This window comes from Phoca vitulina, unplaced genomic scaffold (genome assembly GCF_004348235.1).
Source record: "Phoca vitulina isolate PV1807 unplaced genomic scaffold, GSC_HSeal_1.0 scaffold51, whole genome shotgun sequence".
NCBI classification, from domain to species: Eukaryota; Metazoa; Chordata; class Mammalia; order Carnivora; family Phocidae; genus Phoca; species Phoca vitulina.
In genome coordinates, this window is record NW_022589754.1 from 1547323 (window position 1) to 1563493 (window position 16171).

Sequence of the window (16171 nt, forward strand, 5' to 3'; positions counted from 1 at the left end):
CTTACAAATTTCAGAGATAAAGAGAAAATCCTGAAAGCAGGTCGAGAAAAGAACTTCTTAACCTACAATGATAAAAAACATTAGGCTGGCAGCAGTCCTATCCACAGGGACCTGGCAGGCCAGAAAGGGCTGGAATGATATAGTCAGGGTACTAAATGAGAAGCACATGCAGCCAAAAGTATTTTATCCAGCAAGGTTGTCATTCAGAATGTAAAGAGAGATAAAGGGCTTCCAGGGCAAAGAGAAACTGAAAGTATCTGTAATTGCTAAACCAGCCCTCCAGGAAATATTAATGGGAATCCTGTAAGTGAAGAGAGAGCCGAAAGTAACATAGACCAGAAAGAAACAATCTACAGAAACAGGGACGTTACATGTAATACAATGACACTAAATTCATGTCTGTGAATAGTTACTCTGAATATAAATGGAATAAATGCTCCAATCAAAAGACACAGAGTATCAGATTGGATAAAAAAGCAAGACCCATCAATATGCTGTATACAAGAGACTCATTGTAGACATAAAAACACCTCCAGGTTGAAAGTGAGTGGGTGAAGAACCATTTATCATGCCAATGGACATGAAAAGAAAGCTGGGGTAGTAATCCTCATATCAGACAAATTAGATTTTAAACCAAAGACTGTAGTGAGGGATGAAGAGAGACATTATATCATACTTAAAGAGTCTATCCAACAAGAAGATCTAACAATTGTAAATATTCATGCTCCTAACATAGGAGCAGCCAATTATATCAGCCAGTTAATAACCAACGTAAAGAAACACAATGATAAGAATAAATTAATAGTAGAAGACTTCAACACCCCACTCATAGCAATGGACAGATCATCTAAGCAGAAGATCAACAAGGAAACAAGGGTTTTGAATGACACATTGGACCAGACGAACTTCACAGATATGTACAGAGCATTCCATCCTAAACCAACAGAATACACATTCTTCTTCTTGAGTGCACATGGAACATTCTCCAGAATAGATCACATACTGGGTCACAAAATAGGTCTCAAACGGTACCAAAAGACTGGGATTATTCCATGCATACTTTCAGACCACAATGCTTTGACCCTTGAACTCAATCACAAGAGGAAATTTGGAAGGAACTCAAAACACTTGGAGGATAAAGAGCATCCTCCTGAAGAATGAATAGGTCAACCCAGAAATTAAAGAAGAATTTAAAAAAAATTCATGGAAACAAATGAAAATGAAAATACAACTGTTCAAAACCTTTGGGATACAGCAAAGCTGGTTTTAATATGGAAGTTCATAGCAATACAAGGCTTTCTCAAAAAATTAGAAAAGTCTCAAACACACAAGCTAACCTTACACCTAAAGGAGCTGAAAAAAGAAGAGCAAATAACCCTAAACCAAGCAGAAGAGAAATAATCAGGATTAGAGCAGAAATCAATGAAATAGAACCTGAGAGAACAGTAGAACAGATCAATGAAACTAGAAGTTGGTTCTTTGAAAGAATTAATAAGATCAATAACCCCTAGCCAGACATATCAAAAAGAAAAGAGAAAGGACCCAAATTAATAAAATCATGAATGAAAGAGGAGATCACGATCAACACCAAGAAAATATTTAAAAAAATTTCAGAACATATTATGAGCAACTATATGCCAACAAATTAGGCAATCTGGAAGAAATGGATGCATTCCTAGAAACTTATAAACTACCACAACTGAAAGAGGAAGAAACAGAAAATCTGAACAGACCCATAACCATCAAGGAAACTGAAGTAATAATCAAAAATCTCCCAAGAGGGGCACCTGGGTGGCTCAGTCATTAGGCGTCTGCCTTCGGCTCAGGTCATGACTCCAGGGTCCTGGGATCGAGCCCCACATCAGGCTCTCTGCTCTGCAGGAAGCCTGCTTCTCCCTCTCCCACTCCCCCTGCTTGTGTTCCCTCTCTTGCTGTGTCTCTGTCAAATAAATAAATAAAATTTTTTAAAAAAGAAAATCTCCCAACAAACAAGAGTCCAGGGCCAGATGGCTTCCCAGGGGAATCCTACCAAAAATTTAAAGGATAATTAATACCTATTCTTTTGATGCTGTTTCAAAAGACAGAAATGGAAGGACAACTTCCAAACTCATTCTCTGAGGCCAACATTAACTTGATCCCCAAACCAGACAAAGACCCCATGAAAAAGAATTACAGACCAATATCCCTGATGAACATGGATGCCAAAATACTCAGCAAAAAAACAGCCAATAGGATCCAAAAGTACATTAAAAGGATTATTCACCAAGACCAGGTGGGATTTATCCCTGGGATGCAAGGGTGGTTCAACATTCACAAATCTATCAACATGATAGATCACATTAATAAAAGAAAGTAAAAGAACCATATGATCCTTTCAATTGATGCAGAAATAGCATGTGACAAATCCAGCATCCTTTCTTGATTAAAACTCTCCACAGTGTAGGGATAAAGGGAACATATCTCAATATCATGAAAAGCCCACAGCGAATACCATACTCAACGGGGAAAAACTGAGAGCTTTTCCCCTAAGGTCAGGAACACGGCAGGGATGTCCACTATCACCACTGCTGTTCAACATAGAACTAGAAGTCCTAGCCTCAAAAATGGATGATAGACCTAAATGTGAGACAGGAATCCATCAAAATCTAGAGGACAACACAGGCAGCAACCTCTTTGACCTCGGCCGCAGCAAAATCTTGCTATACATGTCTCCAAAGACAAGGGAAACAAGCAAAAATGAACTATTGGGACTTCAACAGATAAAAGGCTTCTGCACAGCAAAGGAAGCAGTCAACAGAACTAAAATGCAACCTACAGAATGGGAGGAGATATTTGCAAATGACACATCACATAAAGGGCTGGTATCCAAGATCTATAAGCAATTTATCAATCTCAACATCCAAAAAACAAATAATCCAATCAAGAAATGGATAGAAGACATGGACTGTCATTTCTCCAAAGAAGACATACAAATGGCCAAAAGACACATGAAAAAATGTTCCATATCCCTTGGCATCAGGGAAATACAAATCAAAACCACAATGAGATACAACCTCACACCAGTCAGAAATGGCTAAAATGTGCAACTCAGGAAACAACAAGTGCTGACGAGGATGTGGAGAAAGGGGAACCCTCTTACACTGTTGGTGGGAATGCAAGCCGGTACAGCCACTCTGGAAAACAATATGAAACTTTCTCAAGAAGTTAAAAATAGAGCTCTCCTACACCCAGTAATTGTACTAGTACATATTTACCCCAAAGATACAAATGTAGGGATCTGAATGGGCACCTGCACCCCAATATTCATAGCAGCAATGTCCTCAATAGCCAAACGGTGGAAAGAGCCAAGATGTCCACCGACAGATGAATGGATAATGAAGATGTGTCATATATATATACAATGGTATATTACTCAGCCATCAGAAAGGATGAATACTTACCATTTACATTGATGTGGATGGAACTGGAGGGTCTTATGCTGAGCAAAATAAGCCAATCAGAGTAAGACAATTATCATATGGTTTCACGCATATGTGGAATATACAAAAAGGTGCAAAGGACCATAGGGGAAAGGAGGCAAAATTGAATGGGAAGTCATCAGAGAGGGAGAAAAACCATGAGAGACTCTTAAATACAGGAAACACAACTGAGGATTGCTACAGGGGAGGTGGGTGGGTGGATGGGGTAATTGGGTGATGGGCATAAAGGAGGGTACGTGATTTGAGGAGCATGGGTATTATGGGAAACAGATGAATTACTGAACACTACATCTGAAACTAGTGATGTACTACATGTTGGCTAACTGAATCTAAATAAATAAAAACAAAGACAAGAGACAAAAAAGGACACTACATAATGACAAAGAGGACAATCCAATAAGAGGATATAATTATAAATATTTATGTACCCAACATGGGAGCACCTACATACATAAAGCAGTGTTAACAGACATAAAGGAAGAAACTAACAGTAATATAATAATAGTAGGGAACTTTAACACCCCACTTACATCACTGGATAGATCAGTGAATCAGTCAGAGAATCAACAAGGCAACAGTGGCTTTGAATGACACATTGGACCAGATGGACTTAACAGATACAGTCAGAATATGTCATCCAAAAATAGTGGGGTACTCATCCTTTTCAAGTATACATGGATCATTCTCTAGAATAGATCATATTTAGTCCACAATACAAGTCTCAATAAATTAAAAAAGAAGTGAAATTACATCATCCATCTTTTCCAAGCACAATGATAGGAAACTAGAATCAGTCACAAGAAAAAAACTGGAAAGAATACAAATACATGGAGGCTAAGTAACTTGCTACTAAACAATGAATGTGTCAACCAAGAGATCAAGGAAGAAATAAAAAAATACATGGAGTCAAATGTAAATGAAAACACAATGATCCAAAAAACTTTATCACGCAGAAAAAGCCATTCTAACAGGCCTTTATAGCAATACAGGCCTACCTCAAAAAACGAAAAATCCCAAATAAACACACCTTTTACCTAAAAAAGGTAGGAAAAGAAGAACAAATAAATACCAAAGCCAGCAAATAATACATTATATGTTAAAAAAAAAAAAAAGAAGAAGAAGAAGAAGAAGATAGTAGGAAGGGAAAATGAAGAGGGGGAATCAGAAGGGGAGACGAACCATGAGTGACAATGGACTCTGACAAACAAACTGAGGGTTCTAGAGGGGAGGGGGGTGGGGGGATGGGTTAGCCTGGTGATGGGTATTAAAGAGGGCACGTATTGAATGGAGCACTGGGTGTTATACGCAAATAATGAATCATGGAACACTACATCAAAAACTAATGATGTAATGTATGGTGATTAACATAACATAATAAAATAAAATTTAAAAAAGAAAAAAAATAATAATAAAGATCAGAGGAGAAATGAAATAGAAACTAAATAACGACAAAAAACCCACAACCGATCAATGAAACCAGGGTCCTACTTCTTTGAAAAGGTAAACAAAATTGGTAAACCTTTAGCAAGACTTATCAAGAAAAAAACGAGAGAGGACTCAAGGAAATAAAATCAGAAATGAAATGAGAAATAACCAACACCACCAAAATACAAAAGATTATTAGAGGATATTATAAAAATTTATATACCATCAATTTGAACAACCTAGACGAAATGGATAAATTCCTAGAAACATGTAACTTCACAAAACTGAATGAGGAAGAAATAGAACATTGAAACAGAATCATTACTAGCAATAAAATTCAATTAGTAATCAAAAATCTGGCAATAAAAAAGCCTGGGACCCAATGAACTCACACATGAATCTAACAAAACATTTAAAAAAGAGTTAATATCTATTCTTCTCAAACTATTCCAAAAAATGGAAAAGGAAGGAAAGCTTCCAAATTCATTCTACAAGGGCAGCATTACTTTGATACCAAAACTAGATAAAGACACCACACACACACACACCCCCCTTCAGGCCAATATCTCTGATAAACACAGATGCAAAATGTTAGCAAAGTGAATCCAACAATGCGTGAAAAAAAATCACTCACCATGATCAAGTGGGATTGATTCCAGGGATGCAAGAGTGGTTCAGTAAGCACAAATCAATCAATGTAATACATCACATTAACATGTGAAAGTATAAAAACCATATGATAATATCAATACAGGTATAAAAAGCATTTGATAAAGTAAAACATCCATTCATGATAAAAACTCTCCACAAAATAGGTCTAGTGAGAATATACCTCAACATAATAAAGGCCACTTATGAAAAACCCACAGCTAACATCATATTCAATGGTGAAAATTTGAGAGCTTATCCTCTAAGATCAGGAACAAGACAAGGATGTTCACTCCCACCATTTTTTAATCAACGTGGTACCATAAGTCCTAGTCACAGTAATCAGGCAAGAAAAAGACAGAAAAGGCATCCAAATTGATAAGGAAGAAATACAACGTTCACTCTTTGCAGATGACAGTATTATATGTAGAAAACCCTAAAGAACCATCAAATAACTACTACAACTGAATTCAGCAAAGTCACAGGATATGAAAGTAATATACAGAAATTCATTGCATTTCTACACACTAATAATGAAGTAGCAGAAAGAGAAATTAAGGAAACAATCCCAATGACAACTGGACCAAAAATAATAAAATACCTAGGAATAAACTTAACCAGGAAGGTGAAATACTGGTACTCCAAAACCTATAAATCACTGATGAAAGAAACTGAAGATGACACAAAGAAATGGAAAGACATTCCATCCTCATGGACTAGAAGAATAAACATTGCTAAAATGACTTACGGGGGTTTCACAGAGGAATTGGGAAATAATGAGTATCAAGGGCACCAGTCAGACACAAGGATTAGGTGGACTCTACTTCGACATCCATGAAGGGGATGAACCATCCAGTGATAGAGAAGCAGAAGAGCCAAGAAGGAAGTGCTGAGTAGTCACCAAAGCATATAAGGAGCCTCTCAAGATCTTGAGACCTCGAAAAGTCAGCACTCTAGCTGGTAGCTCTCAGAAGGCCTAATAAGAGAAAGCACTGCTGCCACTAGGAACTACAGGAAAATGGCTCTGACAGAACTCCATGTGTCAGTCTACAGCTGAGCATATGTGACAGACATTCCTTTGGGTACAGGAGAGGCAGCGCCAGTCACAGCAGTGAAAGAGGCCCCATTGGGAGTGGCTACTGATCCAGGAGGTGCTGCTCAGAGAGGCCAAGATCACAGAGGAGCTGAACTTATGTTTATTAGAAACATATGAGCAGATCAAGGCTGACAAAAAGAAGCAGGTGCACAAGAAGCAGACGTGCCCTGGGCCCATAATCACCTATCATTCAGTGGCAGTGCTGCTTGTTGGGGAGCCAGGCCCTAAAGAAGAGAATGTGGATGTGGAAGGACTGGATCCTGCTCCCACAGCTTCTGCACTGACTCCCCGTGCCAGCACTGGACCCATCAACCCTCCTGCTCACTGCTCCTGTACCTTCATTATTTTCAGTGATGTGACATTTGAGGAATGGTTTTCCCAAGGGCTGCCCCCAAGGTCTCTGTTTGGGAGGTCTGCCCTGTGACCCACTGCCCAGCCCTGTACTGGGACCCTGTCACAGACATCCCCTACACCACTGCTCAAGGCTTCAAGATCATCCATGAGGCCTACAAGTAGAACATCATTGCCCATGGATTGCCACCCACTGCCTCAGCACTTCCCGAGCCACTCCCTGGCTCTGGGCCCCAAGTCTTGCACCAGAAAATTGTCATCAAATAAGGAGATGTTACTCTTTAGAAACCTCTTTCATGCCCTGACTTGGGGCTCTTACTGTTTCCCCTCCGCTCCCTGCTTTTCCCCTTTGTCATCTCTGAGCTTTGCCCAGGCCTTCTCTATATTTCCTTCCCCCAGTTCCTCCAGGTTTTATTTGTGTTTTTTATCTAATAAAAGAGAAAGATCCCCTTAAAAAAAAAAAGTACAATGGTGAACAGAATCAACAGCCACAATTAAGTATCAACAAGCTGGTATGATAGACTAGATCAATAAAATTTAACAGGCATAATTGTACCTGTAATGGAGTGCAAAAAGTCCATATACTTAAGTACAGATTGGAAAAAGACAGCTTACCAGTAGCCCATATAAAGAAGTTTAATTAATTTTAGAGAACTCCAAGTTTACTATGTCATGGTCAAAAGCTGATTATAAGCAAGGTTGATTATAAGGACACTCAAAACAAATATAAACATAAAAACAAATGTGATCTCAGGCAGTATTAATAGAAATATATTATCTAAAACAAGAAGTCAGAATCTGACTCTATCCTACAGTCACCTGAAAAAAAACACTAACCATCCTAAACATGTTTGGCAAAGAATGACCATTATAGTGCAAGAACTCCAAGCTATGACATATGAGGGTTAAAGCTACTAATATACTTATCCAGGATACAAAATTACTTAAAGTGTAACTGATATCTGAAGAGTTGTTTTGTGGAAGAGGGATGAGAATTTTTCTATATGGTACCAATGCCAAGAGATACAAGGCCAAAGGACAGAACTTATTATGAGACACGGCTGTGTCTGACATAAAGAAGGACCTCAAGCTGAATGAGAGCTGCCAGAAAATGGATAGACTGCCTTAGGTTCCTTTTTCCAGAATTTTATTGTTATAGAAGATAAATGGCCACTTAGTGTGCCTATTGTAGAGGGGATTACAGTACCACAGAAGGCTGCACTAGAAAACATCTAAGGTCACTTTCAAAGCTGAGATCTTAATGAATTTCTTAAACTAAGGTTTTCAAGTATCAGGTGTACTTGTATAAATTTGTCAAGAAAAAAAATCAGACTGCTTATAAGTACTAAGATCCTGTACTACTAATTGATTATTCACTAAGAAAAATCACTAATTTTTTTCACTGGAGTTGGAATTTTAGATGTTTGATTTAAATATAACAAATACAGTGTTTATTTTGACACACCCTACGACTATTTCTTTCAACTTATAAAATGTGCCTAACAAATACTTCAAATACATTTTTGATGAAGAGAGGTAAGTCAAAAATAAAAACACTCATGGCTTTTGCATCATATTTATGTTATACAAAATGCACAAACTTTTATAGGCAAATTACCTGCTCTGGTTTTACTAGCTGCTTTTTGTATTCTTCTTCTTTAGCTGCATGCACAGTTATAGATGCACATATCAGACCTCCAGGTGTGGTTGTCAGCTTTCCCATCTGAGAAAGATATATCATTATTTTTAATTGAAAAGCTCCCCATCCTCCATTTCCTGATACATTTTGGGGGTATCCAAGCAACACTATGGGTTTTTTTTTTTTTTTTAAAGATTTTATTTATTTATTTGACAGAGAGAGAGAGACAGCGAGAGAGGGAACACAAGCAGGGGGAGTGGGAGAGGGAGAAGCAGGCTTCCCGCGGAGCAGGGAGCCCGATGCGGGGCTCGATCCCAGGACCTGGGATCATGGCCTGAGCCGAAGGCAGACGCTTAACGACTGAGCCACCCAGGCGCCCCTGCAACACTATGGGTTTTATTTAAAGTATTAAAAACTCAAGCACTCCAAATTGCTGCATATATTTTTACAGTATAATTCCTAAAATTCTCATATCATCCTAGATAGTAATTATTTTTATTAGTTAACTGTCTACTTCATATGGAATATACCAATAAAATAATTACCAAGAAGTGAATACAAAATTTGAAGGATTCAGTAGGATAGATCATGGTAGTCACTTAGTACACAAATACGTGTCAGACCACTGGTCTCAGTGCTTAGGCTGTATCGATAAACAAAACAAAGATTCTTGCTCTTCTGGAGATGACATTCTAGTGGAGCACAGACAGACAATAAACACAATAAATAATATATTAGAAATTGATAAATGCTATGGAGAAAGTAAAAGATAAGGGTGATCTGGAGTACTGAATGATTCAAGTTGTATCTTGAAATACGACTTATATTTATTTATAAAAATAATTTCCTTCCATTACAAATCCTTTGTTCCTAACTTTCCAAAACATTCACTTTTTACCTATCTCATGCTTTATTTAAGCCAAAGTGAACTTTGTTTTGGATATAACTTGATTTGAATTAAGAATGCAGGAAAGGGGCACCAGTGTGGCAGAGTCAGCTAAGCTACGACTCTTGGTTTTGGCTCAGGTCTTGATCTCAGGGTTGTGAGATCCAGCCCTGCACTGGGCTCTGTGCTGAGCACAGAGTCTGCGTGAGATTCTCTCTCCCTCTGCCCCTTCAGCTCATGCTCTCTTTCTCTCCCGATCTCTAAAATTAATAAATATTTAAACAAAAAAAAATAATGCAGGAAAATCACTGGCTCTAAGAACAAAGTGCTCCAGTGTCATTGAGGTATCAAAATATTCCCCAAGGATTATCCATTTAAGGCCGGCTGAAAAGCTTTCCAGGGAACAAATATTTTCTTTACATAGGACAGGCTGAAATTGACAAAGGACATCCAGAGGAAAGAGGTCTCTTTGGCTTACACAGAAGTGAAATTATACAAGAACTGGAAGAAATACTAGTCAAAGGACTCTAAATGTTCTCTGATAACAGTGATAGTGCCTATACTTCATTTCTGACACATTTTTCAATATTTTCTGAGCAGAATAAGGGAAGCTAGAGACTTTAGTTAGGCTACTTCCTGTTTAAGCCAGTCATGACTGATTTAGACTGAGACTTCAGACAGGGTAAAATGAAGACTCAATACTAATAAAAATTTTGTTCACTGTTATTTTCCCTTCAAGCCTCCTTCTGATATATATATCAGCATTACAGAGTAATTTATCTAGGCCTACCTTTCCAAAAGACATCACATTTGATTTCCTTATACTCGGTATTCACTAATGAAATAAGATTTCTACATCATACCTATGTCATTTCTCAATAAAAAAATATTAAAGCTGATGCCATCAAGGATGCTCTCCCATGCACCTGAGAAATTTTGTTACTATATCGCTGAAGTGATTAAAGAATGTAAATTCTCACATTTAAAAGCTATTTTAAAAACAGCTGACTAGACCTTATTCCTTAAATACAAAAAAAACAGTTGAAGTATGCTAATATCTAAAAAAATTTCAATTACCCTAATCTTCTCAGAGTATAGTCATCTTCACATAATACAATAATAATATATAGACTATAAAATAAATTCATACGTGTTACTTGATATTTATGATCCAGGGCTCCAGAGTCTAGATTAACTGAACTAGTGGCCTAAAAAGTTAACATATTTTGAAAAATGCCTAAGTAAATTCACTATATTTTCTATTCAGTAGGGTAGGGCCCATCCACCTTTTGCTAATGAGGCAGTGTGGCATAATGGTAAAAACATGAGCTTAGGAGTTACACAGACCTGGTTTTGAATTCCAGTTGTGGAACTGTTATATCTGGGCAAGTAACTTAAGCTCTTAGAGTTATGCTGCACAATATGGTAACTACTAGCTACTTGTGGTTATTTAAATTTAAATAAAAAATAAATAAAATTTAAAATTTATTTCCTTAGTCACATTAGCTCCATTTCAAGTGCTCAGCAGTGTACTGTAGAGACAAATACACAGTAATTCCATCATTGAAAAAAATCCTACTGGACAGTGCTACCTTAGAGTCTCAGTTTATTTATCTGAAAAACATGGAAATGCCTTCCTTTTATATGGTTATCATGAAGATTAAATAAATAATTATATAAAAATGGCTTGTACTTGGTAAATGGACAATTAATTTTAGCTCTCCAATCTTTCCTTGCTGAATAAAGTTGTTAAGTGGCTGCACTTACTCCTCATTTTTCTTCTCAGATGTATTTGATGCTAATCAGGCTCTGGCTGAGATCTGTAATAACAATAAAATACAGCATACTTGTTGTCTCAAAATAGAAAAGGCCAAGATTTTGATCAAAAGAAAACAGGCACATTGGCATCCTCAGGCTTTTTCAAACACAGGTTATACTGATGAAGAAGGGATTCCCTACCCAAAGAGAGGCAGCTGACTGCATAACACATGAAAAATTTAGAAAAGGAATTGGCAAATTACAGCTCTATGCTAAATCTGGTCTGGTCTCTGAGCTAAGAATGTTTTCTTTTTTTTTTAATTTTTAAAGATTTTCTTTATTTATTTGTCAGAGAGAGAGAGAGTGCACGATGAGCACAAGCAGGGAGAGTGGCAGGCAGAGGGAGAAGCAGGCTCTCCACTGAGTAAGGAGCCCCATGTGTGACTTGATCCCAGAAACCTGGGATCATGACCTGAGCCAAAGGCAGATGCCTAACCAACTGAGCCACCCAGGTGTCCTATTTTCATTTTTTTTTTTAATATTTAAAGAACAGTGAAAACAAAAATAAGAAACAAAGAATATGTGACCTTCTGTTTTGTAGAGTCTAACAAATTTGCTATCTAACCCTTTACAGAAAAAAAAGCCAACTCCTGATTTAGAAAATTAAGTAAGACATTCAAAAAATATCAGAGCTTGAGGGTACTATACAAACCTACAGTCCCATAAGGCCATTAATTAAATAGCATTAAAATTGAACAAAGGCAATCCTACTTTTCACAAGAACATCTTGCATTAAAATTATTTGTAACTTCAAAATAATGACTTGTCAATTCCAAATTATTAACGACTTGTTTAAAATCAGTGACAGAGAAAAATTGGCTTCCTCCAAAAGATAACAGGTTCTAGAACAGAATTCTATTATACAGAGATTTACAAAAACCAAGACTGAAGATGAGCATCAGATTAACTCGCACATAAGACTCAACCTTTCCAAGCACTTCTGTAATCAAAATACAGTTGATTCTCATTATCTGCGATAGTTGCATTCCATAAAATAGCTGTGAAAACTGAAACATTGCTCCTAGGGAAAACTAAGGGTTAATTTCTTGCAAGCCTCTGGTTACATTTATTATCAACTGACCAATATGTAACCTTTATTTATATGTGTTTCTGTTTAAAAACTCCTTATTTAATATATAGTTAATTCATTAACATTAAACTTAAGGTCAACAGCATTGTAACTCATGCCTAAACGAAGTATACTCAACACAAATATTTTCTCTATAAGGCATATCACGTATTTCTTGCACTTAAAAATACTAGTAGCACTTGTGCACTATGCATGGGAGCCATTTTAAATAGCAGCATCATCAAAAAAAGTGAAAAAAAAATGTATGACTAATTAGATCACAGAAGGGATCATTAGGGAAATCCAAATCAAAACTAGAATGAGATGTCACCTCACACTTGTCAGAATGGGTAAATGCCTTATCCATGTTCACTTGGGAACATAAACATATGGGTTATTTTCTACTTTACAAAGAGAATTGAAATGTAAAGTTTTCTTTATAAGAATTTGTGTTACCTATTTTGTAATAAAGACTATATATTTATTAGTCTAATATAAAACCAGTCCTAATTATTAGTTCTGCTTTAGAGATGTATCATCATGTAGCAAATGATTTTTTGTATTAAATCAAGAGTCCTGGGTGTTATATCCAACCGATGAATTACTAAACTCCACATCTGAAACTAATGATGTACTATATGTTGGCTAATTGAATTTAAATTTAAAAAAAGAAATAAATCAAGAGTCCTGTGATAAGTATAAAATTTTTTTAAATTTAAAAATTAAAAGGGGTGCCTGGGTGGCTCAGTAGGTTAAGCATCTGACTCTTGATATCAGCTCAGGTCATGATCTCAGGGTCCTGGGATTGTGCCCCATGTTGGGCTCTGTGCTCAGCAGGGAGTCTGCTTCTCTCCCTCTCCCTCTGCCCCTCCCCTTTCACACACTCTTGCTTTCTCTCTCTTTCACTCTCTAAAATAAATAAAATCTTAAAAAAACTTAAAGTTAAAAAGGTTAAGCCCTGAAAACTAAATGGAAAATGAAATCAACAAACAATGCAGAGGCAATGATCAAAGAGAGGAACAATTCACAGTGATTACAACCAAGTAATTGATTGTCCATCCCTAATGGGCAACAATATAACCAAAGAAGAGAAAACAGCAAAAAATACAAATGCAAAAACAACAAAAATCTTAAAACTGTTCTTAATAATGTATTTAATAATATGTTTCTAATAATCATACTGTTGGAGGCCATGTTGCCATTTTATAAGGAAACTCTTGTGTGTGTTGTTTTGTAGAATAAGACAAAGTGCACTGGAATTTGAAAGGTTTGAGATTTTCATATGGGACAAAGATTGATGAAGTTAAAGCAAAATCTTCTAGTTCTCAACTTAAATAGGAATTATCAGTTAGTTATCCTATATTATTATGACAGAGGAGATAAATACAGTGAAACATGTTAAAAGGCACCATGGGAACTCATTAAGAAAATTCAGGAATTCGGAAACTCTAAAGGGAAAACGACATGACCTGATTTCCTCAATAAATAAATGAAGCAAAATGGAGGAACAGACTTATGAGACTTAAAATCAATAAATTCTAACATATAGATACTGTTTGGAACAAGAATTTTAAAATGAACTTTAAAAAGTTATGATACATTCAGGGATTATTTTTAAAATGTACTCTTTAATAACTGTCACCTGTTTCACCCATTGCCCACCCACCTCCCCTCGGGTAACCATTAGTTTGGTCTCCATAGTTAATAGTCTGTTTCTGGGTCTTTTTTTTTTTTTCCCTTCTTCATTTGTTTTGTTTCTTAAAGTCTACATATGAGTGACATCAAATGGTACTTGTCTTTCTCTGACTTATTTCACTTAGCATTACACACTCTAGCTCCATCCATGTTGCTGCAAATGGTAAGATTTCATCCTTTCCATGGCTGAACAATATCCGATTGTGTGTGTGTGTGTGTGTATAAAAATTTATATATACACACATTTTCTTTATCCATTCATCTACTGATGGGCATTTGAGCTGCTTCCACAGTTTATGTACTGTAAATAATGCTGCAATAAACATAGAGGTGCATATATCCCTTTGAATTAGCGTTTTTTGTATTTTTTGTGTGAATACCCAGTAATGCAATTACTGGACCATAGGGTACTTCTATTTTTAATTATTTGAAAAACCTTCATAACATTTCACACAGTGGCTGCACCAGTTCGCATTCCCACAAATGGTGCAAGAGTGTTCCTTTTTCTCCACATCCTGGCTAACACTTCTAATGTTTTCAATTTTACGCATTCTGACAAGTGTGAGGTGATATCTCATTCTAGTTTTGATTTGGATTTCCCTAATGATCAGTGATGGTGAACATCTTTTCATGTGTCTGTGTGCCATCTGTATGTCTTCTTTGGAAAAACGTCTATCCATGTCTTCTGCACATTTTAATTGGATTATTCATTTCTTAGGTGTTGAATTTTATAAGTTCGTTATGTATTGTGGGTACTAACCCTTTATCAGATATGTAACTTGCAAATATCTTCTCCTATTCCATAGGTTAGCTTTTTATTTTGATGATGTCCCAATAGTTTATTTTTGCTTCTGTTTCCCTTGCCTCAAGAGACATATCTAGAAAGAAGTTGCTATAGCCAATATCAAAGAAGTTAATGCCTGTGTTCCCTTCTAGGATTTTTAGTTTCAGGTCTCACATTTAGGTCTTTAATCCATTTACAATTTATTTTTGTGTATGGTGTAAGAAAGGGGTCCAATTTCATTCTTTTGCATGTTGCTATCCAGTTTTCTGAACAACACTTGTTGAAGAGACTTGTCTTTTTCCCATTGGATATTCCTTTCTCCTTTGTCAAAGATTAATTGACCATATAATTGTGGGTTCATTTCTGGGTTTTCTATTCTATTCTATTCGATTCTACTCTATTCTATTCTATTTTTTATGCCAGTACCATACCTCTTTGATCACTAAAGCTTTGTAAAATAATGTGACCACAATTGTGATGCCTCCAGCTGTACTTTTCTTCTACAAGATTGCTTTGGCTATTCAGGGTCTTTTGTGGTTCCATACAAATTGTAGGATTATTTGCTCTAGGTCTGAGAAAAATGATGTTGCTACTTTGACAGGGATTGCAGTAAATGTGTAGATTGCTTTGGGCACTATAGATATTTTACCAATATTTGTTCTTTCAGTCCCTGAGCATGTAATGTCCTCCCATTCCTTTGTGTCATCTTCAATTTCTTTAATGGTGTTTTGTAGTTTTCAGAGTATAGGACTTTCACCTCTTTGGTTAGGTTTACTGCAAGGTAGCTTACTGTTTTCAATGCAATTGTAAATAGGACTTATTCCTTCATTTCTCTTTCTGCTATTTCATTACTGGTGTATAGAAATGGAGTAATGTCTGTACATTGATTTTGTATACTGCAACTTTACTGAATTCTTTTATCAGTTCTAGCAGCTTTTTGGTGGGGTGTTTTAATTTATCTATATATAGCACCCTGCAAATAGTGAAAGTCTGACTTCTTACTTGCTGATTTGGATGCCTTTTATTTCTTTTTGTTGTCTGATTGCTGTGGCTAGCACTTCCAGTAATATATTAAATAACAGTGGTGAGAGTGGACATTGCTGTTGTGTTCCTGACCCTAGGTGAAATGCTCTCAGTATTTTCCCCATTGAGGATGATATTAGCTGTGGGTTTTTAGCATATGGCCTTTATTATGTTGAGGTATGTTCCCTCTAAACCTACTTTGTTTAGTCTTTTTAACATAAATGGATGTTGTAGTTTGTCAAATGATTTTTCTGTTAT

The 16171-nt window shown here is 36.4% G+C and overlaps 1 protein-coding gene and 1 pseudogene across 3 annotated transcripts in view; one reads left to right on the top strand and one right to left on the bottom strand.

The window, feature by feature from the left end:
- The window catches only part of APOOL (apolipoprotein O like), a 130695-nt gene that overhangs the window by 74085 nt on the left and 40439 nt on the right, over nt 1-16171 (bottom strand). For 2 of the 3 annotated variants that reach the window (XM_032387881.1, XM_032387880.1), the window contains exon 2: nt 8618-8722. The exons of the other annotated variant lie outside the window; for it this stretch is intronic. In XM_032387881.1, the coding sequence (XP_032243772.1) occupies nt 8618-8722 (105 nt within the window). The remainder of the gene's footprint in view (nt 1-8617; nt 8723-16171) is intronic. 3 annotated transcript variants of the gene reach the window in all.
- On the top strand, nt 6292-7266 carry LOC116621833 (annotated as a pseudogene).